The sequence below is a fragment of the Cheilinus undulatus genome, linkage group 18 (genome assembly GCF_018320785.1).
Source record: "Cheilinus undulatus linkage group 18, ASM1832078v1, whole genome shotgun sequence".
Classification (NCBI taxonomy): domain Eukaryota; kingdom Metazoa; phylum Chordata; class Actinopteri; order Labriformes; family Labridae; genus Cheilinus; species Cheilinus undulatus.
Genome location: NC_054882.1, coordinates 29658811 through 29683715, shown reverse-complemented (window position 1 = coordinate 29683715; position 24905 = coordinate 29658811). Strand labels below are relative to the sequence as shown.

At 38.4% G+C, this 24905-nt stretch overlaps 4 protein-coding genes across 6 annotated transcripts in view; all 4 read left to right on the top strand.

The window, feature by feature from the left end:
* Positions 1-3474, top strand: part of LOC121525935 (filamin-A-interacting protein 1-like) — a 35580-nt gene extending 32106 nt beyond the window's left edge. Inside the window, exon 6 of the mRNA XM_041812156.1 lies at positions 2535-3474. Within this exon, the coding sequence (XP_041668090.1) occupies positions 2535-2735 (201 nt within the window). The 3' untranslated portion in view covers positions 2736-3474. The remainder of the gene's footprint in view (positions 1-2534) is intronic.
* Positions 3475-4130: 656 nt separating this feature from the next.
* On the top strand, positions 4131-9806 carry LOC121525936 (cell cycle control protein 50A-like). Its single transcript, XM_041812158.1, has 7 exons — positions 4131-4603; positions 5862-5981; positions 6539-6646; positions 6736-6823; positions 7032-7175; positions 7267-7476; positions 8675-9806. The coding sequence occupies exons 1-7, from the start codon at positions 4364-4366 to the stop codon at positions 8866-8868; spliced, it is 1104 nt and encodes a 367-aa protein (XP_041668092.1). The 5' UTR covers positions 4131-4363; the 3' UTR covers positions 8869-9806.
* An 86-nt stretch (positions 9807-9892) lies between these two features.
* Positions 9893-13583, top strand: LOC121525937 (cytochrome c oxidase subunit 7A2, mitochondrial-like). The gene is made up of 4 exons (XM_041812159.1): positions 9893-10013; positions 11065-11154; positions 13023-13107; positions 13336-13583. The coding sequence occupies exons 1-4, from the start codon at positions 9996-9998 to the stop codon at positions 13392-13394; spliced, it is 252 nt and encodes an 83-aa protein (XP_041668093.1). The 5' UTR covers positions 9893-9995; the 3' UTR covers positions 13395-13583.
* Positions 13584-14201: 618 nt separating this feature from the next.
* Positions 14202-24905, top strand: part of col12a1a (collagen, type XII, alpha 1a) — a 67321-nt gene continuing 56617 nt past the window's right edge. For all 3 annotated transcript variants that reach the window (XM_041811975.1, XM_041811974.1, XM_041811976.1), the window contains exons 1-10: positions 14202-14362; positions 15525-15630; positions 20413-20529; positions 20638-20781; positions 21054-21107; positions 22267-22530; positions 22651-22815; positions 23053-23226; positions 23325-23615; positions 23732-24334. In XM_041811975.1, coding sequence (XP_041667909.1) covers positions 15561-15630; positions 20413-20529; positions 20638-20781; positions 21054-21107; positions 22267-22530; positions 22651-22815; positions 23053-23226; positions 23325-23615; positions 23732-24334 — 1882 coding nt within the window. In that variant the 5' untranslated portion in view covers positions 14202-14362; positions 15525-15560. The remainder of the gene's footprint in view (positions 14363-15524; positions 15631-20412; positions 20530-20637; positions 20782-21053; positions 21108-22266; positions 22531-22650; positions 22816-23052; positions 23227-23324; positions 23616-23731; positions 24335-24905) is intronic.

The window sequence follows — 24905 nt, the reverse complement described above, 5'->3', positions numbered from 1 at the left end:
TCAAGCAGCTTAAAGCCCACTGCAGTCAAACCAGTCATGCCCCTAATTATGCACAACTCTTATCCTGCATAAAACCAAAATGGATAAGTTTAATCCCCCCACAGTGTGCTGATAAAGAAGTTCACTATTCTAACCAAAACTGCTTTTGAACCAGGCAGTAAGTGTTTTTAATTCTGCTGTCAAAATGAACATTTTAATATGGGATATTCATGTGACCTCCAAAGCTTTTGCTGCCAGCCCTAAATGGACACGCAACTCTGCACATTCACACTTCAGCACTGGCTTCATTTTTTATCAACTGCTTAGTGGAGGATGCCTCTTGATGTAGGCCTTTCAAAAATAAACAATAACAAATGCTTGTAGGAATTATGCCAGCAAATAATAAACAAAAACAGATAAGGTAAAATAAGTGACAGCATAAACATTCACCCCCTTTAAAATGACTGACAATTCAACAAATGGCCAGCGGCTAACTGGTGCTAGTAGTCTCACAGTTTGTGAAATGAGGATCACCTGAGTGCAGTGAATGTGTCTCAAGTGATTGTACTGTAAAGACATCTGTATGTTGCAGGTCCTGTGACTGCCACTGGTCAATCAGTATTCCTGCCTACCATTACACCATGAAGGCAAAAGAACATTCCAAGAAACTCAGAGAAAAGGCTATTGAAAAGTATAAGTTAGGTGATAGATACAAAAACCCAAGGCATTGAACATCCCTTGGATGGTCGCTCACAAACTGTGAGTGACCGTGCAAGAAGGAGACTAGTGAGAGAGGCCACCAAGACACCTGTTTCCCAGGTTCTCTTACTTGTCAAAGGTTTATGGGAAACCGGCAAAGAGAAAAACACTGTTAAAGAAATCTAAAATCAAATCTGGACTATAGGTGGGCAAAAGGCATGTGGCAGACTCCGTGGTCAAGTGGAAGAAAGTTCATTGGTCTGATGAGACCAAAATGGTGCTCTTTGGCCATCAGACAAAATGCTTTGTTTGGCAGACAGCAAACACTGACATCACCACAAAAACACATGGTGGCAGCATCATGCTGTGGGGATGCCTTTCTGCAGCATGCCCTGGAAGGCTGGATTTGAAAAGAGCTGTTCATGCCTGATAGCCATGCAAACTGAAAGAGCTTGGGCAGTTTGCAAATTAGAATGGAGAAAATTGCATTGTGCGGATGTGCAAGCCTGATTGAGACCTATCCACACAGACTCAGTGCTGTGTTTGCAGCCAAAGGTACATCTACTAAATATTGACTTGAAGGGGGTGAATATTTATGCAGTCACTTATTTTGCATTGCATATTTTCATTTAATTGACATCACTTTGTAGAAATCTGTTTTCACTTTTTTTTATCAGAGTTTTTAAGTCAAAAAAGCCAAACTATATTGACCATGACTGATTTATGAAATAAATAAAAGGGTAAAACATTCAAGGGGGTGATGACTTTTTATAGGCCTTGTATGTATTTTATTTAAGCTAAAGGAGAAGATCAATTTCCATTATATAGCTTTCTGTTAAATAGGCTGTAGTGTGCAGAGTGTGGCCTTAACTTTGCATTGACTTGAGATGTCTATTGTTAATTAAAGTGTAAACTAGCAACTCTAAATTTTAGTAAAGGCCACATTTTAGATTTTCCTTTTTTGATCCATAAAAAAGATATGGTTTTAAGCTTAGAAATTATGCTTCACACTTAATTTGTCTGACAATTGTGCCTATAATAACTTCATGTAGAATGAAAAATGTTCATTTTCACTCTTCAGTTTCTCTGCTTATTAAACAAATAAGATAAGTGTGTTATCTCCAGGAGGATATTATCAACTAACTGAGTCATTGTGCTAAGCCAAACTATCTGGCTTTGGTCTGATGGCTTATATTAAACAGTATCAGTCTTCTCTCATTTGTCTTAAAAAGGGCTAAGCAAAATACGGAACATTTTTTAAGATACAACTTTGTTATTCGTTATCTTGAGAGTGACAATGGTTTTCCCCATTATATAGAGTTTTATAAGTTGAATGTACTGACTGCTTTGTCTCACATTACTAAGAATGTAGGTATAAAGCAACACAGTGTTGGGGTTCCACTGGACCTTGTAATATGCTCTTTGTGGATTAGATGGATGGCGTGACAGGAAAGGCCCTATGTGCAGGCCTCAAAGCACCAGAGCTAATGATGTGGCATTTTGCCACTTTGCTACAGTCATGCTGTAATTTATAGTTGTTACCCAGTGTTTACATTCACAAACAGCTATGCAGGGCTCTGTGCCCTCTGGCTGACACAAAACAGCCTTTCAGCTGTAACAGCACACTGAAACGAAGCCCGGACAAGTGAAAGAATGACTAAATATTTATATCTTTCATTCACACAGTTCCTTTAGCATGTATGATCAGTTACATTGCTTATAAACTCTGAATTCCTTCTTTTCTGTAATGGCTTTAACCCCATTTCCATTATTTACACTTCTTGTCCCTCTAAAGTGCTCCACTGTATTCATTCTCCTGCCTGAGAAACTGTACTCTCTTTCCCTATTGTCAACAGACTGGGCATGATGCCCAGCCAACGCGCTCAGGGCTGACCCGCATCCCAATGTCCAAGAGCCTGAAGACGGGGAAGGCTGTGCTGGGAACCCTGGGGATCTCAAGTGGCGTGAAACTGGAGTCACGAGCTGAGAGTCAGTCTATGAGGATTGAGGTTAAAAAATCCACTGTGAATACTTTACACAATGGTGGAAAAGCTTGATTTCATATACTCAAACATGCCTAAAAATGGTGCTCAGAAGACACATATCCTACAACAAGGCAAAATTGCATTTTTGTAATAAACGAGCCTTTATTTTCTAACTTTTGTAAAGTCTTATGAATTTGTCTGTCTCAAATCAATATCTGCTAAATAGGTGGAAACATACTCTCTTTATTGCGTGTGTTGTAATGGGCATTTGAGTTAAATATTATACCAGACCTTGCTGCTACTAACTGCTTCTTGCTTTGAGTGGTTGTCTCATTTATAAAAAGTGTTTTGTTAATGTTTTATAAGGACAGATTATGATTGAAAAATCTTTCTTTCATGTAAATTATGCTGTTTTGTGTAAAAAGGTTTGTACAAAAAGATTTTAAAATAAATGTGATTTCAAAGCCAATTATTACATTTTTTTTTATTATGACAGAAGATAATAAACAGAAGTATGCAGCAGATATAGCAAGAGTATTGTTGTCAACTTCACAAGTAGGCCAGATAGTTTACACATGAATTTCTCAGCTATGTAATAACACTTATCCACCCATTTACAACCTTCAGTTTGCACTGAATTGCTGGATAAGCTGTTATGTTAGATTTTGCATCTTACATGATCATCATGTAAGACTGGGGCCAGTTATAACAAGTTTAATAATCCAAGTTCTTTAAAATGATTTTAATAATACATTAAAATCAGCAGTTGTAAGCCAAAGAGTGCAAAACACCTTAAAATGTGCAAAAATTGTCCAAATAAAACTCATATAGATTTGAGAATGTGACTGTCTTTTGTTCTTTTTATCAAAACATAAATATGTATATGGGCTTTAACACTTTTCATATCAAGAATTTTTACCATTGAATTGTTTCTGCCAAAAAACACATTTATCTTGATTTTTTGTAAGTTAACTCCATATTGTAAAGACTTAAATTATATTTTTATATTTAGATGTGTAGTTTTGACACCCCTGATTTAATTTAATTTCATTATATGTGATGATCTATGGTTCAAGGCAAGCTCATTTGCGTCATGTTTAACTGTTTATTTTTTTTATCCTAAACTTTTGAGCTTAAAAAAAATCACTTAACGGGCTGGTTTTAATAATAAACCCTGAGTAGACTTGTTTGTATTTGTGGACACTCATAGAAGCATACGTTTAATTAACTTTTTCGCATCTATCTGGTATTCACTTGTAAACATTTCAATATCTTGCTTTTTGAATTAAAAAATACTGTCATTCTTTCATATTCGACACTCTGTTTCTTAAGCGACAGCACACATAAAGATATTGAATGAAATAAAAATATTGTTATTAATATTTAATTGCTTATACATTACGACCTTAAGGGGGCGTCTTTACTTTCTGCGATGATGTAACTGCTACGTCACATCATGCTATTGGCTCCAAAACTTCCGGCTTCTTCTTCTGGGAAGAGATAAACGACGGAAAAAAATACTACTACTGTTACAATGAGTACGGATAAGTTTTTAGCTGGGATATAGGATATATGCCATTCTTTAATCGTTAAAAAGGTTTTGTTTAACCTTTATTCCGCTGGTTTTCCGTGCGGGATTAGCGAGAGGCCGTCGGCTGTCAACCACAGTAGATTAGTTTTGCTCGAAGCGGATTGCAGCCATGATGGCGTCAAGCTACAACGCTAAGGAAGAGGACGGACATCACTCGGGCGCTTCGAACACTGGGGTTGTGAAAAGTAAAAAGCCAGACAACACAGCGTTTAAACAGCAGAGACTACCAGCGTGGCAGCCCATCCTAACAGCAGGTACTGTGCTGCCCGCTTTCTTCGTTATCGGACTGATCTTCATCCCCATCGGTATCGGCCTGTATGTCTCTTCAAACAACATCAAAGAGTTCGAGGTACAGTAACAAATATACCTGCCTGACATTTAACTAGTTGTCTAACTTCCTGCCCCAGTTACAGGCTTAGTCTAGGGTCTTCTACATAGTCCGTTAACTATAGCCACACTTCTCTAGGCGTCAGTGAGCAACGGAAATAAATTGTAAACTGGTGTTAGGTGTAAAGAGTAGCCGTTCTAACTGCAGCCCCACAGCCGAATGCGTCTGATGTAGTGTTGTAGTAACAACATGTGTCGATTGTCAAAGAGTGTCTTTAATTTCTTCTTTGTGTTAAAGATGGTCTTTTTGTATGTTATTTGATGAAAAGAAACAGTTTCGCCTCCGTTAGACAAAGTGTCAGTGACCCATATGTCTTCAGCAGTTTTAACGATAACAACCGTTGACGTATTCGACTGAAAGTTCGCCAGTCAAAACGGTCACATTTTAAAACACAACACCGGCCAACCTGAAAACTGCGATGTATTCGTTTACGGTCGTAGCTACAAAACCAATATTGCTTAATCTTTGTTATTTAAAAGCCTGTTTAATTGACACTATTTGTACACTTCCCCACGGTATTAATTCATGGGATAAAATGAGATTAAATCAACCTTGGTTGATCCTAAATTGGGGGGGGTGTTGGGTTCTTACAACAGCTCACATTAGAGGGCATAAGTAATAATCAATGCAACAAGTAAAGTAAAGAAAAACTGAACCTACAATGCTTAAATATAGAGGACAAAAAATAGCCTTTACATATAGACCACCACCTAAGAAAAGCACAAATAAGTGTGCATTATATTTATGTGAAAGTGGGGCTATATTACTGGGTAAAATTACACATATACAAATAAATATTATACATTAGTAATTTACACGTAGTTAAGGAGTGCAGAAAAATTGCACACTTGTCCTATCTAATAATTATAACTTGTTTAGTTGTATGTTTCTGATTAGTAAAACAAAGGAGCAATACATTTTTCTTAAGATAACACTAGTTCTGCTCTTAAAGGTTACAATTAGCAAAGAAAAATAAGATACAAGTCTTGGACTCCAAGATCACCAAAACTTACTTAAAGGATGTTCTCCACAGACACTTTTGTGAAAGTGGAATTCACTGTTGATTAGTATTGTCAGGCTAAAAAATGTTTCACATGCTTGTGCTATGCTTTATGGATATTAGACTAAATGAAACACAAATCACATTTGTTTTAGGGAAGTTTACTGAATATGTTGACTTCTGCTTCTGTTTATAAGCTGCCGTTTTTCTTCTTCCCAGCTTGATTACACTGGTGTTGACATTACCAGTTCATGCTACACCTGTGCTAAGAACTTCAGCTGGAATAGCACGACACCGTGTCTCTGCTCTGAAGAGTTCACATTGGACCAGCCATTTGAGGTTAGCACAAGCTTACAGTATGGATACCAAGTGAATTATGCATGCTTCAAAGTAATGGTGTTACTTGATGTGCTATAAAGGAAGAAAACGGTCCCTCTGACTCTAAATACCCATTAAGATCCATTCAAGGTCTAAAAAAAGCCCACTCAAGGTTTGTTTAGAGCTTACATTAACATTGATCATTGTAGTCTAAAAATGTGCAACCCTCAACTTTGAAAAGGCTTTTATTGATTACTTATATAAAAGCCCTCAGCAAGTTGCATTTTTATTGCAACACTTTCCAAATAAGACGGAGTGGTATCGCAAAGTATTCTTTGGATATGGGTTATACTGAATTATAAATGCATAAATGCAGTCGTAAGGTGCACCTGAAGACTAAACTGTTGTAAATATGTGTATATTTACCTCATATGAGAACATAAAGAAATTTTAACACGTTACTTGTTACTAAAATGTGTTCTCAAAATGTGTAAAATTAGCCAAACTATAAAGAAAAAAACCTGAGGATTACAGTAGAGATGCACTGTGCATATAACCCAATCTCTCCTCCCCTGTAGAGCAATGTCTTCATGTACTATGGCCTATCCAACTTCTATCAGAACCATAGACGGTATGTGAAGTCCAGGGATGACAGCCAGCTGAATGGAGACCGCTCTGCTTTGACGGTAGGATCTTTAAAATGTTCCACTTTAACAACATGCATTAGTTTTTCTGATTACCTTTGAACCACTCTAACACTGGCTGCTATTTACAGAACCCCAGCAAGGAATGTGAACCATACCGTACCAGTGAGGGAGTACCCATTGCTCCATGTGGGGCCATAGCTAACAGCCTTTTCAATGGTAAGTCAGACATGGTGGATTACTTCAATTTTACCCCTCGGGCAATGTTAACACAATGTAACAAGCAAGGTCAACTTAAGTCTCTGTAACTTTTATTACTCCTGCTAAAAGCTCTGCACATAAAATCTGTCAGACATTTGAAGTTAAGCTTATTTGTGGCCTTGTTACTTTATCTGACAATACTGCATCTAATATTTCTTTGTTTCAGACACACTTGATCTGTATCATATTGATGTGAATGGCACCAAAAACAAAATTCTCCTGGTAAAGAAGGGCATTGCGTGGTGGACAGACAAGCATGTGAAATTCAGGAATCCTGGAGGAAACGCCAACCTCACTGTGGCTTTCCAAGGTGATTTTCAGCAAACTGTGCTAGTTATCACTTAGCTCAAATAACTCATGTTTACAGTAACCAGCATGATTTTGATGATGATCCTCCTTAGGCACAACCAAGCCAGTGAACTGGAGGAAGCCAGTGTACGAGCTGGACACAGCAGATAATGAGAACAACGGTTTTATCAATGAAGACTTCATTGTGTGGATGCGCACAGCTGCTTTGCCCACCTTTCGCAAGCTCTATCGCATCATCCAGAAGAAGCCAGGCACGACCCCCACTCTACCCAGCGGCCGATATGTGTTGGACATCACTTACAGTATCCTTTGAATAACTGCAAAAACTATAAGCTGAAATGTAAAGCAAGCTTTAGACTTACGAGTTTGCCATTATGATTTTATTGCCTTATATAAAGCCTATAGGGTGAGATTATTCTGTAGCATACCAGTTTTATGTAGTGTAAAATACACATTACATGTTACACCAGTACTGTATATAAGCCACAGTCAGGGGAAAAATATTTCAATCATCTTCCTGTATGACAATTTGTGCTGAGTTCAGCAAAGTCCACAACATGCAGTTTCTTTGTGGCTCTTTTAGAATCACCTGTTTTTACCACTGAGAGTTTGCACCTCTTTTAGCTATATTATGATAGCTGAGCTCTCAGCCTGTGGTGATAGTTGCGTAGTCTGCAAGTCTCTCTGCTCACCTCTGCTGGTCACTTTCTGCCTTTAACTAAAGAGTCTTCTCTGTCAAACCAGCACTTCACAGGGTTTACATACCTATCAGTAAACCCATTTTTCTTTAAATGCTATATTATGATATAATGAGCGAGAAACAGTGGCAAAAAGTGGTTCCAAACCCCCGCTGATCTCATCTGTGGTTCTTTATGTAATGCATGTTGTGAGCTGTAAAGCTGCCATAGGCAATATGTAATGAATGGACGCAAATTTTGAATAGCATTAGGTCTCAAGCAAAGTGTGATAATGGTGGCTGCCCTTGTGATCATGATAGATCATGTCTTGGCGCTTAATGGTATATTGGTAACCCTTCCTTGTAAAAATCCTGCATACAAAGTGTGGACTAACTTAACAATTTAATACTTATGCAACAAGAAGTGATAATGAAATCACTGAATAAAAGCTTGTCATGTTAATATCTAATCATTTAAAAGAGCCAACACAGACTCTGATGCATAATCCAAAGTGTATTTTGACCAAAGCAAAGCATGGATGTTTGATTTAGACTACGGGAGACTCCGTCAAAACATGGAAAAGGTTTTGATAGGCTATCTTTAAAAGTGGGTCACACCTTTCCTTGAAGACCAGGTGAATTGTTTTATTGGTAAACCCATGAGTTGACTTATTTAGTTTGAGACCTGCTGGTGTTAGAGAGTATCTCTTGTACTTATCAGTTTACTTTCACTTCCTCATTGCTTTAAAGGCTTGTTATCTAGTAATATGTGAATTGTAACTTTTTCTTCAAGATCTAATATTTTCTTAACTGTAAATAACCAGATTACCCTGTGCTCAGCTTTGATGGTCGCAAGCGTATGATCCTGAGCACTATTTCCTGGATGGGAGGGAAGAACCCCTTCCTTGGCATTGCCTACATCACTGTGGGCTCTATCTGCTTCTTCCTGGGTGTGGTTCTGCTCATCATTCACCACAAATATGACACCCGCAACAGCAGTGCAGATATTCCAAACTAAACTTTTCCTGTGTTGCATTTTCCTGCCTCTGCATGCATGGGTGAACCTGAAAGGTCTGTTGTGGACTGCTTGTTGATTTCAGCGTGAATACACTGGTCTCTGTCATTGTCTCTTGTGTGCTCGTGTAAGGACAGCCGGGTCTCATCAAAGAATGATTTTACAGTCTGTGTGCAAACAGCTTCGGAAACAGCTGCTAAGAATGTCATATCTTGACTTCAAAAGAACATTTTTATTTTCTATTTATCAATACATTATAAAAGTATATGTGGTTTATTTTAGCAGTGCTTTGCAAATGGCTTAAATATTTGAAGGATGTTTTTATTTTTAATGCAAGTTTTTGTCCCTGTTGTGTACTGTAATATATCCTGCTGAAGAATGTACCATCTTACTTCATTGACATACCTCTCTAGTCTCTGAGATTACCCTTAATATAGGATGGGATAATCACTGCACGTGTGCTGTCTATTATGGTAAGCATTGATATTTAACATGAAGCATTTAACCCATGGAGAATATTAGAACACAGATGACAAGTAGTACCAAAAGTAAGACTATCTACCCTCTAGTGAGACTGGTTGTTTAAATTGACTCCTCCAGTCGTGAGGCATTAAAGAATAGGTCTCATGCTAATCAATCGTATATGACATAATCTTGCACCATTATATCCATTATCCTTAATTCTCAGACTCTGGGCGTTGTCTCAGACGGATTTGAGCACAACTATTTATTTTTAATTACAGCTTGACCTGTTTTATTTGTCGATGTTGACCAAATGATTTGCACTTTAAAAGTGTTACATTTGTTAGTTTTCCCCGTGTTTCACTTCATCTTCTGTTATAATGACTTAAGATAATTTAAAATAAGTTAATTTTTTAAATTGGAGATTTCTGGAATTTTATAAAGTTATTAGGGTCCAATTAAACAACTTGGTGAATGTATTTGTTTATGTGTTTTTATTACTACAACACCGGGATAATAAGTATCGTTTACGAAATATTGCCAAGAATAATAATGTCACGCGACCGGATGTGACAGGTCCACCGGTGGATTGTGGGAAGGCATACTGACAGTGCCCTTGTGCATTAACGGACCTCAACCTTTTCGTTTAACAAAACAAGTTCTCCAGGATGTACAGGCAACTTTTGGTAAGAGAGACGTTTGAATTAAGATATTTATCGCCAAACGCTCTTAGTTTGTTAGTGAAGTGTAATTAGAACAATATTAAGGTTCAATAAAATGATATCGTGAAGGTTTTCTAGGTCGGAGTGAAGTAACGGTCCTTCGTTAAACGTTCAAACTTTATTCGACGGACGTAAGTCGCCTAGCATAACATTGCTAGTCACTGTAATAACGTTTTAACGGTTTAGTGATAAGTTCATTGTCACTGTACGTGCCACTGTTACTTTTGCGGTCACCCGTTGATAGTGCTTGGTGTTAAATGAAGCAGCAAGTGTTGTCGGGTTAGTTTGTTGTTATCAAGTGTTAAAACACTAAGCAGAAAAGTCCACTTCTAAAAGGGTCGACTTTCTAAAAAGCGACCGCCTAGCTTGGTCTGTGTCTATAAAATTCACTTGACCACCTGTTACAAGGCGCCGTGATGTCATGCACGCATCAGGGACGTCATTTTGGTATCAGAGAAAGGCGGACGTCAGGGTTTTGAATAACATCAAGGTAAAGTTTGAGGTAAGGTAGTACTTAATGCACATAGGTAATCAAGCAGTTGCTGTAAATCCGGATTTTTTTCCTATCAGAGATGTTGTAAAATATGTTACTAAACAAAGAACGAATATAAGATAGCTGGACATATATTTATTTACTACATATTACGAATAACCTCTGTTTGAATAATACCCAAAAATGAAAGTAGTGGGTGACCTCTGCGCTGACTTACAGTACTGTATTTGTCCGATCATTTCTATAGTACGTGTAGTAGAGAATGCCGGCCAGAAGATGTCCCCATTTTGCCTTTTAAACGCTTTGAATTAAAAAACTATTAAGCTCACTTGATTTGAATAACCAATTTACTGCAAAAAAGCTTTTCTTCATTATCTGTGGACACTTTGTATTTTCTGTCATTTGCTTCTTGATACACATAATGTATCAGTACCAAAAACTTGCCATTTAATGTTTGTCATACTTGAAATACAACTGCTTAAATAAACAACATAATCTTAAATTGAGTTTTTGTGTCATCAGGGATTAAGACAGCTTTCCAGGCGGACCATCTCCAGCAGTGCTTGCAGACAGATTGAAAACTCAGTGAAACAAAAACAAAAAATGTTTCAGGTAAGGCTACCCTATTTAGGACACAAGGTATGATCCTATCAGTGTTCCATCTGGTCTTGTTAATAGTGTTGCAGAGGCGATGTGGTTTGTGTAAGTCCCAGGGACAGTGGCCAGATGAAGAACTTAACTTTGAACACTTCCTATCAGGACTGAATGATATTGGATAAAAAAAAACATTGCAATATTTGTCTTTCTATGACATATATTGCAATTTTATAATAAAATGAACATATGCCTGAAGAATGCAGTATATTTTGATTTACATTAATTCAAATTTTAATTAAAAAAAATCATTATTTAGTTTAATTTTTGTATTTAAGTTATTTTAGGATTACTTATTTTATGTAGATTTATTTTACCAGGAAAGCCTCATTGAGATTAAGAATCTCATTTACAAGGGAGTCCTGGCCAAGACAGGCGGTTTAACAATTTACAGAGTTGCAGACAACATTAAACATATAAACATCAATCAACCAATCCAGGGTCACAGATCAGAATGTCATCAGTCAGAACATCTACAACCTGATGGATCTTCCTCCACTGCCTTTAATCTACTTTTAAAACAGTCTTGAAACCCCTTTTCATCACACACTGCCGTCTAACAGCATTTCTGACACGGAGGAGAAGGAATGGTTTGGAGTTAGTAAAGGTGCTCCTTTGGCATGTTTCTTTCTAAACCTTGAAAATATACACTTTTTTAAAATTTTGTACCAAAGTGTTTATTATGACATTAAAATATGTGTTTAATAATCAGCCCTGTAAGTGTAACTTCTAATTAAGCAAATGTTCAGATGCTCTGACTCTCACTGCAGTAGACACCTGCAGCTCCGGCCTGGTGTGACTGGGCGTCTGCTTTGAGTGTCATGTGGGTGTACCTTTGACAGCAGCAGGGTCACCTGTTGTGTGAATATTTTTTGCGGTAGACACAGCCTCTTCCTACACAGAAGAGTCTGAGACTTTTATAGTGGAGTTAGCCACAGGAATGAGAAAGCTCCATCTTTAGTTTCCCCTGGACAACACAGAAGTGGCAGTGTGACGGCAGAAAGTCACGTGACTAACAACGCACACATCGCAGTTGAATTTGAAAAACCATATATCGTTCAGCCCTACTTCTCACAGCATACCAGCACAATGGCTTTACATTTGGTGATTTGTTTCTGCATCTGCTCATCAACCCTAAGAGTGTAACTATTTAGTGAAGTATTTTAAAAGTATTTTTTTTTTTACTTAGTGTAAAAATGTGTAACCTCCAAGTACTTTGTGGGCACACTTTTCCTAGTTTTTAAAGTAATCACGTGCCTTCTGGAGTTGTGGTTTGCCAACTTTGTTTTCATTTTTCAGTGTTTATAGCATCACAGAGAATGAGAGATTTTGATACAGATAATGATAATGTTAAAGTTTCTACTCTATCCCCAGGTTCTGGAGACAGAATCTAATTGTGTCCTCTTTGTAGCCTGACAGATAAGTATTGGTGGGGCTTGCCCCTAAAATGTTAAAAAGACCTTCAACTCTAGCAGAGACTTGAGTTACACTAATCTTGCTTGCAAGCTGCTAATTAAAAATCCATTGCAAAAACAAAGTTCCAATGTGGCAGGCTTTGCTGATCCTTGCATAGCGCTAGAAATATCTGTAGACGTATTTGATAGATGGCTTACACATGCTTCTAAATCCCAGATCAAGCACTGCTTCATTGCATAGAGTACTGTATGCCACCACTTAATTGCTGTGGTTAAATAGAGATGAGCTAGACAAAATTTTGAATACTCTTGAAAGCTAGAGCCAGAAACACACAAGAGTTCTTAATATAAATTACAAATTAATTCAACAAAAAAAAAATTCTACCTATTAACTTGTTTCTCTTTGAACAGGAGGACAATGGTATACCTATCCATCTGAAGGGTGGGACAAAGGACGCTCTGCTCTTCAGAGCCACAATGACTCTCACTGCCTTTGGTATGCTGCATTTTTTTGTCTGAGATTTGTTGAGTCAGACTCATACCAGATGTCTCAGTCTGTTTTGGAAAGAAAGAAACATTTCAATAGCAGTGAGCACATCATAACTGGCTTTTAAAGTAAAATAACTGTAATTTCACAATGCATCATAAAGGGATGTTTGAACTGAGGACAATGTGTGTGTTATATCCCAGTCACATCTATAACACATGTTTGATCTCTTCACAGGGAGTGGATATGTTGTGTATGAGCTCTTCAGCGCTGCAATGCCCAAGAAGCCACAGTGAAACAGTGGCTTTACAATGTGATGGAACAATCATGCATGTGCTCTTCAAGTTTTGGTATCTAGGAAACTATTTGTCCTGTCGGTAATAACAATGTTTATAAATTATGAAAGAAATAGATATTTATTCATTGTACAAATCATGAGATGAAGTTAAATAAAACAAATAAAATCTTTGAATTTTGTGATTTTATCAAGCTTGGTGTGTATAAATGATTGTGTTTCTGTCATTGACATGCGCATTTATCTGTATTTAGTTTGACCGCTAGATGGCGCCAAATTCTAATAATTTAGAAGAAGTCACAATGTGTCTAAGAATGATTCAGAAATTCTTGTATTTATCCAACAAAGGACTATTTCATTTGAGCAAGACATTTTAAAATACGTATAAAATTAATTGGATAGTTTGCTTAATTATACATTGAAGCGTCGTTTACGCTTGCAAGAAAGACCACGCTAGCTAATGTCGTTTTAGGTATAACAAATCAAGCTAATTGTGTTAAACGGTAGAGTAAATAGACTTTCTAAGGTTGCCTGTTGCCCATAAATGACACTTCATCTCTGAGTGTTGTCTAGCCAACTGGTGCCCTCCTGTGAAGTCGCACTGGCTCTGGAAACTCATTAAATCACCAGACCAAAAGAATGCAGGCAAAAATGTAATTTCCAAACAGTGGATCGGTCTTAGCGGGGGACATGCATCATTTGACAGGCAGAGGTTTCGTAAGAAGCCCATCTGATGGTAAACTGAGAGCTGGGGACTGCCCCCTATTAAGTAGCCGATGGTGGAAAGATTCTTCCCACTTGGAAAGAGGCTTTTCCTTCTTGGACATCTGCTGGCGGAGCTTCCAGTAGCCAGAGAGAGGAGGAGAGGGGTCCTTTCGCAGCTCCTGAAACTTTTCTCTCACTTTCCAGAGGGGGAGGCTTCCAGCAGGCTGCACATTTGGTCGGTTGATTTTAAGGGGGGTTGAATTGGTGAGTACACAGACTTTTACTTAAAAGTTAATTAACATTTTAGAGTAGAATAGGAAGTAATAATTTGTAGGGTTTTTTTTTAACATTTAGGCGCGTTTTCCATTTTTTTTTAGCACTTTACGTTTGATTTACTTTTAAACGCAAGATGACTTTGTAAGCATGCACGTCCCAAATTACTTTCCAAATAGAATATTCTTGGTCAAAACATTAAATCTCAAAACGTTCGAAATCCGGATGTAAAGATGACTGATAATAGGTTATAAACTCTTAATATCCTCTGGAAAATACGCAAAAAACAGTGTGCTTTCACATTTGATGCTTTCAGTCATTTTGCTTAAATGAACCTTTTAAGTGTGAGCTCCTGTAGCTGCAGTTTCATGGCTCGTGCACCAGGCGGGGCACGCAGCTCGTGGTAAAACTCTCAGAAGCTGAAATCAAGCTATAATGTGTGGAAGCAGTCTACTTTTCCTTCAGGAAGACTCTTATCTTACCGTTGATTATAATAAACACCTCTGGTGTGAGGGAAACGATACCTCATAGATGCATGTGATGTGATAGTACAACAGTCAATAAATAGGTCAATTTAAAGTAGAGGTTGTTTGGAACTGGGTATAAGCAGTTCTTAAATTTAACAAGAATTATATTGCTTGTGTGACTATGGATTGAGATTAATTCCCAATTATTACATTTAAAACATCATTAGTTGAATTATAAGTGAGATTGTGCATACAGTCAAATGAGTGTGAGTGTTTTAAACCCTAATTACTTAACGCTTATACTATATCACCACTAAGTAGCACCTCAGGGTATGGGCGTCAGCTAAAGGCAGTAAGGTGTGGCATTCATTGTGTAAGAAAGTTTAGATGGGTCTTGCAGTTTTTCTTCCATAAAAGAAAGCAATGATTAAATAATAAGAGCTACAAATATTGAGCCAGTGTAATTATAAAATAATCATGGATGCTTGGAACACACATGTTATCCATTATGTGGTTTTGGTTTGAAGGCAAACTGGCCATTCTTCAGCAAAATCTAAATCTGTCTTTGTATGCGCAGCAGTAAATTAGACATAGATGTATCCACAGCATGTGGTGACTGGTCTCTCACCACACTAACAAAGTGAGCTAGATCTGCAGCGTTAACACTTTTTCTTTCTTGTCTGCAGAGTGGTTAATGCGCTGCTGACCCTTAAGGGCCAAACATGAAGATAGGGTTGTTACTGGCCTCGGCTGCGTTCCTTGCAGCCCTGATATCCTGCATAGATGCTCAAGGTAAACGAAACCATCTGGCCTCTGAACACTCATATACTGCACCACTCTGTCTCTTTATCTCCTGCTTCTTTTCTTTCACCTTTATATCCTCACTGGTTGATTATATTACAGAGATTAGCCTTTTACTTTACTGTTCAAGAATCATTATAGGGGAAATGAAATATCTGTCTTGATAATGTGAATAAAGTGATCTTATTTCATGTGTATGCCATTTGATTATGTGACTCTTGGACTACTGGCTGATTCTTTGGTGATGGGCATTCTCACAATCCTTATTTGTAGCATATTTTTGCCAGATTTATCTGTCAGTGCTGATTATGGACTTTGATGTGAAATCCAAATCCAGATTAAATTTGCGTGCCTGTAATTCAGATGCATTAACAAATACTTTTGAAGCAATTTTCTCATCTGGATTTGGCAGCTGTATGAAAGCAAGCACAGTAAACTTATTTTATATCATATTTCTAATTAAGAGCATTAAACAGCAGGGCACAAAATAGAACAAAAGTCTGTTTCATGGCTTAATGTTTCCCCATAAATGCTTTAGCAAGGCTGTAACTGTTTGAGTTTTATGACAGCAAGTCTTAGCACTTTTTCCAAAGCAAAATTTGGATGAATGCCCAGTCCTCGGTAATTAGCCACTGCAATGCTACATCACATATTTTTGAGTTATTATGATTATGCTGAGGTTGTAGTAGGAAATTGTTAACCTGATCATTTCTCCACAGCGGTGCAGTGGTGCAGGGTTTTAAGCTCGTTGATGGCTCTGAAGCTGGTTGATACTCGTGCAAAAACAGTCTCTGTGCAGGAGTGTATTTAAAATCCTTGAAAAAACTTTCAACTGCGTTTCATTAGTCTGAAAAGGAATGTAATGCAAGTATCAGAATGGGAAATATCCTCATGGAAGGTCTGCTGTTGAGAGTTAAAATGTGTAATTGAAATGGAAAAGTTAACCGCAAGTGCTTAAAGCTCTTGAGAGGATTTTTTAGGCGGTTATGAAACTGTCTGAAATTAATACTCATGTCTTTTATGACCAGAAAAAGCAAACCAGACCATAAGTGACAAGACTGATTCTTCTATATAGTTTTTATTTATCCTGGAAATGGCTGCCACAGGGTAGGTGTCAGACTACCTTAATAAATGAGTGATACATTTGTTGAAAGAGAACAGCTTAAGAAGTATCTAAGGAACACTAGTCTACTGTAGAGTAACCCAGAAGTTAGCGTTGCATGGCTTCCCTCAGCGGCGAGCCTATGTAATTTTTCAAGGTTTTTTTAAAATCATTGCAGAAAATAAGAACTGTGTCCAATAAGTTAGTGAAATGTACACGTTTTGTTCATAAAGATTATCTTCATGACTCAATAATGTAAGTATCATATTTGTTTTTTAGATATAATGGATGAAAGTAAAAAGCTAATGTTATGTTATATTGAACTACAACACGTCGACTGAATTTAACGTCATCACCCACGTGTCTTGTGCGAGGATATGGGTAGTTTCTGTGATGATGTATAATGATCCCAACAAACACTCTAGTCCTAGTTAGCTGCTCTTTAGCAACCGCATTTGTTAAGAGGCAAAAAGATATACATTTCAAAAGCGGGCACTCTCCTGATGCATTTGATGTTGTAGAAAAAAATGTTAAAGTCTCTTAAGCTTGTGTTCACCACAGACCTTATTTCAGGCATTTAAATGCAGTCAAAAATCCCTTGCACAACGGAATCGAAGGTGGTAAAATGCTAGCTTACTTCTGTGTTTCAGGACTCATCCCTGCACCACTCTGCAGTACTGAGATGGCACCAAAATCAGCAAAAACCACAAGAGTTCCTCACAAGAGCTTTAAACACTGCTCTTTAGTTGACATTCCTTAAAACTTTGTCAATTTCCAACTCTGTTTTGTGCTCATATATATTACTGTTTATGATCTGTTTAATACTTATTGCTGTACATGTAATAACAGGTAACATGCTATAGACTGTTAACAGTCCATCAGTCAATTTGACATAAAATGACTCAGAGTAATTTCTAATGCAAATATTTCAGTCCAATAAAATAGCAAATGTGGAAATATGGTATGGAAACCTTTTTTTATTTTTCCTTTTGAAAGCTCTCTGCCGGGATGAGAGGAGTCTAACGTCTCCCCTCACATATCTCCACTAACGGAATCATGGAAAGATGAAATATGAGAACAGCAAATTAATCCTCAGACAGCACATAGACAAAGAGCCTTTCTAGGGCTTCTTTTGCGGGCTTTTGCAAAAACGCTGAATTGCAGTACATATGGAAAGTTAATATGCAGCGGTGTTTAATGTCAGCACATGTTGTGGAATTACTTTGGCATCTGTCCTGCCTCTTTGGGAGAGTCGGTGTTCTTTCCTCCTCCTCTTGGTTTTTCCTCCTGGCAGTAGCTCCAGCCAGGATAGCTGGCTGGCTGGTGTGCTGGCCTCTGACTGAGGTTGCTAACAGAACAGTAGCCAGACTCTGGCCCCAGAGAGCCAGAAGTGTCCATTATTAGGAACTGATGGGACAGACATCCACATAACAAAAGCAACCGCAAGGTCCCAAAAGACATACCTGAGATTATTTTGACAAAACTGCCTTTGTTTATCTTAAATACATAAAACCTGGAAGACATATGTTTAAAGACTGAGGTGCTAAAACCATCGTGAACAATTGTGGGAGGTTTTTTTTTTTTCAATCCGCAAAATCCAAACATACATCACATTGCTACTTGCAACCCACCACCTCACTCCTACACACTCACACCCTTACATACCATTTTGATGTTGGAGATGAGTACTCGCGGAGAAAACGGGGGGAAGCAGTCCATCCGGGCTCCTTGAATTGATATGTCAGGTTGGTGATCCTCTGATCCAAGTTTTTGATCATTTGGTGGGCTCCTGTTTGTCATCTGCCTGTGCATTCAGTGTGTCCCAAGCTATGGCTTCCTCCATAAAGTGTATTTTACAATGATATTCTTGCCTTTCATGGCACTGTCATTCTTACATTAGCATGCTCCTACATTGCAGAATTGCTGTTTTGTGTCACGCATGCGTATTGTCTTGCCAACATCACCCTTATCATGATATGCCACCGTTGGTATAACTTTTGACATATTAGGGCTTGATAGACATCTGTGCACTGAATATCACAGTAACCTCCTTAACAGTTTGCATATTCTCAAAGAGATCATCATCTTGTCTTCTGTCTTGTCTACACGTTAATATGTGAGAAATGTCTATGAAGAATGCCTTTGACGGAACACTAATTTACAAAATTGCATGAAACATTAAGGATTTATTTTGTCGGTGAATAAAGGAATGTAACAGATTTAAAACTAACTGTATGACATGCTATGAATCACCTACTAAACTTTTTTAATGAAAGGTAACTATGCACATTTTCCCTCAACTCCAGTCATTCATTTATTTGACTTAGTTCTGCCATTATTATGAGTAATGTCTGGTTGTTTTCTTGAGATCTGAGCTGGTATTATCTTGAGAGAACACTGATTTTTCCTGAGTAAGTTTCTGGGGATCCTGAGAAAATGATTGAATATGACTTTAAACCAGATGTGTTATCCAGTGATAACAGGATAAATCAGTTGAGATCTCAAGAAAACAACCAAGATTTACTTATCATAGCAAATTTGAGTAGAATGAATTGTAGGGCTGCATGTCCTCTTAGGACCCCAGAACAACTCTTCCAACGCTCGATTATAACTTTTATGCATGTAAAGAAGACACAACCTTTCTCTTATGATTGTTGACTCATTTCCAGACTAGTAACAGAAACTGTAAGAAAGAATATCATTCTAAAATATGTTTGTCATCTCTGTCTGTGTGGTCCCCACTGTACATGGAAACAACCGTCCAGTCAAACAAAGTTGTTGAGCCAAACAACTTTCTCATGTACATGATGCATGATGCTGTGATCGAGTCAGCTCGATGTAAAGACGTGTGGTCTTGTCACACTGTTTGTTCTCTTGTGTTTATCTTAACATACACACTTTCTTCATTAGTTGAACAGTCTTTTGAGTATTAAGAGTACTTAATGCATTTTGCTACTGCTGAAAAAGTACACAAGGGTCTTTGTCGACGAATTGTGTATTCTTTTTTAAAGGTTTGCAATGGATGTGTGCCACTCATTGTGTCAAGAGTGTTAAACCAATAATATCAAACCATTTTTTCTGTTTGAAATATGTTTATATACAATGTATATACAACATATGGTGTGCAATATTGTCAAGTGTTACTCTTAAAACCTCATGGCAACCTTGATTCCATTGTATAATCAGTAACTTGTGAATGTAGTCAGAGTTGTATTTGTGTTATGCTGAGATCATTTTCGTTGTTAGGAGTGTAGTTAATGGTCAGAGCATGCGTTACAAAGACTGCACTCAGCATGTGTTGGATGGTTCAAACATTGCACTTTGATAGAGTTTGCGTGGAGTTGTCCACATATTGTGTATGCCGGTGCTTGAGTTGCTGGCCATGTAGGTTGAGCAACTCAAACAAATGCCATTTTACTCCAAAATGGCTTCACACACTTTTCAGTGTTTTCACGTGTTCTTTTAATTGTCACCTTCACAAAACGATGTCAGTGCTATGTGTTTGTCCCCAACAACAAACAAGTCCACTTCAGTCATGAAGTGTTTGTCGTTGGGATCAATGTGAATGCTTAACTGTACTTGGGGAAATTTGCTTTGATCAAAAATTATATTTATACATACCATGTACCACATTTGTTGTGATTTAACAGTTTTCCCTTTCTTATTTACAGTGGAAGCACCCTCAGATTTAAAATTTAAAATTATAAATGAGAACACAGTGGACATGTCATGGACAAGACCCTCGTCAAGGGTAGAGGGCTTCAGGATACAAGTTGTATCAGATGCAGGTTTGTCCTTATGAAGTCAGTACTTAAAGTTTTTGAACCCAACACTTATATGAACATTATTTACGATACTTTACAACAACATACATTTATGTTAAATTTTCTTCCTAGATGAACCGGCCAGAGATTTTACCCTGGATGCATATGCCACCACAACCTCTATCACTAACCTGACCCCTGACTTGGACTACTCAGTGTCCATAAACTCCTTTATTGGGACAGAGGAGAGTATTCCAATCTTTGGTCAACTGACTAGTAAGTATACATTTTACACTGCTATTATTCTGAAGCTAATGCAGTATCAGGATATACAATCAATGGCCACTTTATCAGGTACACCTTGCTAGTACCAGTTTTGTATTAACAAGCTATTGAACAAGTGGTCAGTGTGTGTATGAGTGCATGATCCCGGTGACTGGCTTTTATGGTGTGTTGATGTTCTTACATTTTTCCACTCTGTAAAATCACAAAGTGAGGCAGTGGTAGCAATGTGTGGTGCTAACTTGCTGGTGTTTCCTGTGTTTCAGTTCAGTCCAGTAACACCAGTGGACGAGTCAGGACCCCACAGGCAGATGCAATCAGTGAGTATGTTTACACTGGTGTCGACCAAAACCTGAACAAGGCCCGTCCCCACCTCTGCTTTCCTTTCCTTTTCTTTTTTTTTTTTTTATTGAATCTTTCCCTTTACGGCTGTCATCATGTTTCCTCCTCGATGGAATAATTTGGTCATGCCCACATTTTACCCGCTTGTGGGGGTTGCTAACAGTTAAGCAGACAGGGATCTGACAGTGACTGGGAGGGCAGACATCGGTCCCTAAATGAAACCAGTTGGCTCATTAAGAATAAAGGAAAAGGGAGGCTTGAATCTAGGAGACATGGGTTCTGCTTTGCGTCACAGAAAGGGAGAGGAGAAGGGGAGGGAGTTGTCTAGGGATGACATATTCGTTGTGCCACCTAGAAACAAGTGGCCTCCCTTAAACTGTTAAAGATGTTGGGTTGCAGTTTTGTCTTAATCTGATGTCAAACTGTCATCTGAACACATGACACCAGTCTGGGTGAATTCACAGCAGGATCTCTTTTTCTCCTACCTGCTCAATTCCTCTAGAAACTTTACACTTCCTTCCTAATTCACAGCCATCCAAATGATTGGACTTGAGCTTTTTTAAAGCAACAGTTTCAGCCTTAGATCAGAAAAATGTCCTTTTGAGAAATATGAGGAGCAGAAGTTAAAGTCAGACTTCTAAAGAAGAGGATTAAAGTCCAACTACACAAGCTCCACCAATTGTTACAATAGCCATTTAAAATATTTCAGAGAATTTCATCAGTGATTTAAGGATCTGTTTGATTTCAAAGTTTACAAGTGAACAATGTTGGTGGAACCTCTGCTAAATGTTTAGTCTGTGAAGCCACATTTCTGCCCTCTGTAATGACTATACCAGTCCACTATTTGGCACTGGCTGATATTTTCTTTGATGTAAGAATGCATGTCCCTGAGATGTCCAACTAACTGTCAAAGAGTAGATTTTATTTAGACCGACAGGAAGAGAAACAGACAGCTTATTCCAAGCTGCTGCTGCCATACCGTTGGACAGTGGTTTAATTTGAGACGTACCTTTTAGAGACGCTTACACCCATTGTTAACCAGTTGTAAAGCTGAACCAGTCTAAATATGGAAAGTCAACATAAATTTAAATCTGCTTCTTCATTTTCTAACTCTTATTTATCCTTATCTTTGCACAGAGTGTTCAGTCAGTGCGATTGCAGATTTGGTTTTCCTGGTAGACGGCTCATGGAGTGTGGGCAGAGAAAATTTTAAGCATATCCGGAGCTTCATTGCCTCCATGGCAGGGGCCTTTGACATTGGCGAGGACAAGACCAGAGTGGCTGTGGTTCAGTATAGTACTGATACCCGCACAGAGTTTCCCCTTACCCGTTACAACAGAAGAGGAGACCTGCTTCAAGCCATCAACTCCCTGCCATACAAAGGGGGAAATACTATGACAGGTAAGGTGCTTGTATAGATGGAAATGGCTTAATTTCTAGATGTGTTTTTTGCTGTAATTAAGTCAGTAAAGGTTTGCATGGCCAGTGATTTTAATTATCAATGTACATTTCTGTTTTAAGGTGATGCCATAGATTTCCTGCTGAGGAACATCTTTACAGAGGAAGCTGGATCGAGGAAGGCCTTTCCTAAGATAGCCATGATCATCACTGATGGAAAATCCCAGGACCCAGTGGAGGAGAATGCTAGAAGGCTTAGGAACATTGGAGTGGAAGTATTTGTCCTAGGTATGTTTTTTCATCCAGTTTACAGTTGAATTAATTCTCCCATGTGAAGGTCTGCCTGTTCTCGGAAATCATTTGATTTTCCATTGATTGCAATATCCATATTTGACTCGATAAAAGTCAAGTCGTATCATTTTTTTCTGCTTTAAAGCTGTCAAGAGTCTACAACATCTGTAAGGCAGCCGTTGAGAAAGGAAAGTATTTGTTTAATGGTTTTGAAATTCACTTTTTCCCTTATAGGTATCAAAGGAGCAGATGAGGAAGAGCTGAGAGAAATGGCCTCCACACCCCACACCAAACATGTGTACAATGTTCCCAACTTTAACAAGATCCAAGATGTACAGAGAAGGATCATCACAGAGGTGTGCTCAGGTGTTGATGAGCAGATCACTGCTCTGGTCAGCGGAGAGGAGAGTAAGTCGAAAGATCTTAAAAATCTCTATTACACTTTTTACATTTCAAAATACATCTTGAAACATATGTATTAATACATTTTCCGCAATTTTCCCCAGTGGTGGAGGCAGCCTCTAACTTGCAAGTCACTGAAATTGCATCAAAGTCGATGAGGGTGACATGGGATGCCTCATTAGGTGAAATTACAGGCTACAAGCTCACTCTTATCCCCATGCTACCTGGAATGAAACGTCAAGAGCTGTACATGGGACCTGCCCAGACAACCATCATTGTTCGTGACCTTTCCCCTGAAACTGAATATGAGATCAGCCTGTATGCTCTCAAAGGTCTGACACCTAGTGAACCTATCATGGCAATGGAGAAAACCCAGCCTGTCAAGGTGTCAACAGGTAAGAGGATTTGTTGTCATCTTTGCTTGACTTTAATGATTGAACATACTATATGTGCCTCTTTTCCTTCATGGATGCCATTCAAAGCCCTTAACAAATCAATTTTCTTTTTCAAGAGTGCTCTTTGGAGGTGGATGTGCAGGCTGATGTGGTCCTACTGGTTGACGGCTCGTACAGTATTGGATTACAAAACTTTGCCAAAGTTCGTGCCTTTTTGGAAGTTCTTGTGAATTCCTTCGACATCGGACCCAACAAGGTCCAACTGAGCTTGGTCCAGTACAGTCGTGATCCACATACTGAGTTTGCCCTCAACACCCATCATGACATTAATGCTGTCGTCAAAGCTGTGCGCACTTTCCCCTACCGTGGAGGCTCGACGAACACAGGTAGAGCCATGACCTACGTCAGGGAGAAGATTTTCATCCCTACCCGTGGTGCAAGAGAGAATGTTCCTCGCGTCATGGTCCTGATCACAGACGGAAAGTCATCTGACTCATTTAAAGATGCGGCAACAAACTTGAGGAATATTGATGTGGAGATCTTTGCTGTTGGTGTAAAGGATGCAGTGAGGTCAGAGCTGGAAGCCATTGCTAATCCCCCATCAGAAAATCATGTATTTGAGGTGGAGGACTTTGATGCATTCCAGAGGATTTCTAAAGAGCTGACTCAGTCCATCTGTCTGAGGATTGAACAGGAGCTGCTTAAAATCAAAAAGAGAAGTAAGTGGAATAATAGAATATAAATCCAGTAACTGCTAACTGTAAGGCAAAAGTTTTGGATGCTCTCCATTTGTTAAGCATGCCAGTACTGTCTTGTTGGCTTACATTAGACACTCCATTATCTGTCTGTCAGTTAGACTGATATTCAAGAGATTGTAAAATGAATAAGAGCCAAAAAAGTGCAATTATGATCACAAGTCTGCAGAAATGACTGAAAGGCAAGGCTTGAGCAAGTCACATAACCATAGCCTGCTTATAAACATAACTAAAGATCTGATATGGGCTTCTTGTATTAGCTCTACTAGCCCATGTTATCATTTACAGTGTGATAACACCACTGTGGCTACATCAACAGTGATATTTTGCCTTGGCTGTGATTATGATTTACAAGGTCAGCTCCAAGCTGTGGCTTTTCTAACCAGCAGTGGAATGATGACACCACACAATATGCTTATTGATACAGAAGCCTTTAGTCCCAAAACTCACATCAATTAGCATTCCATCCATGGACTAGACAAAGGGTGGGTAGAAAAAGGAATGTACCATCAGTGGCCACATGGACTCTCACAGA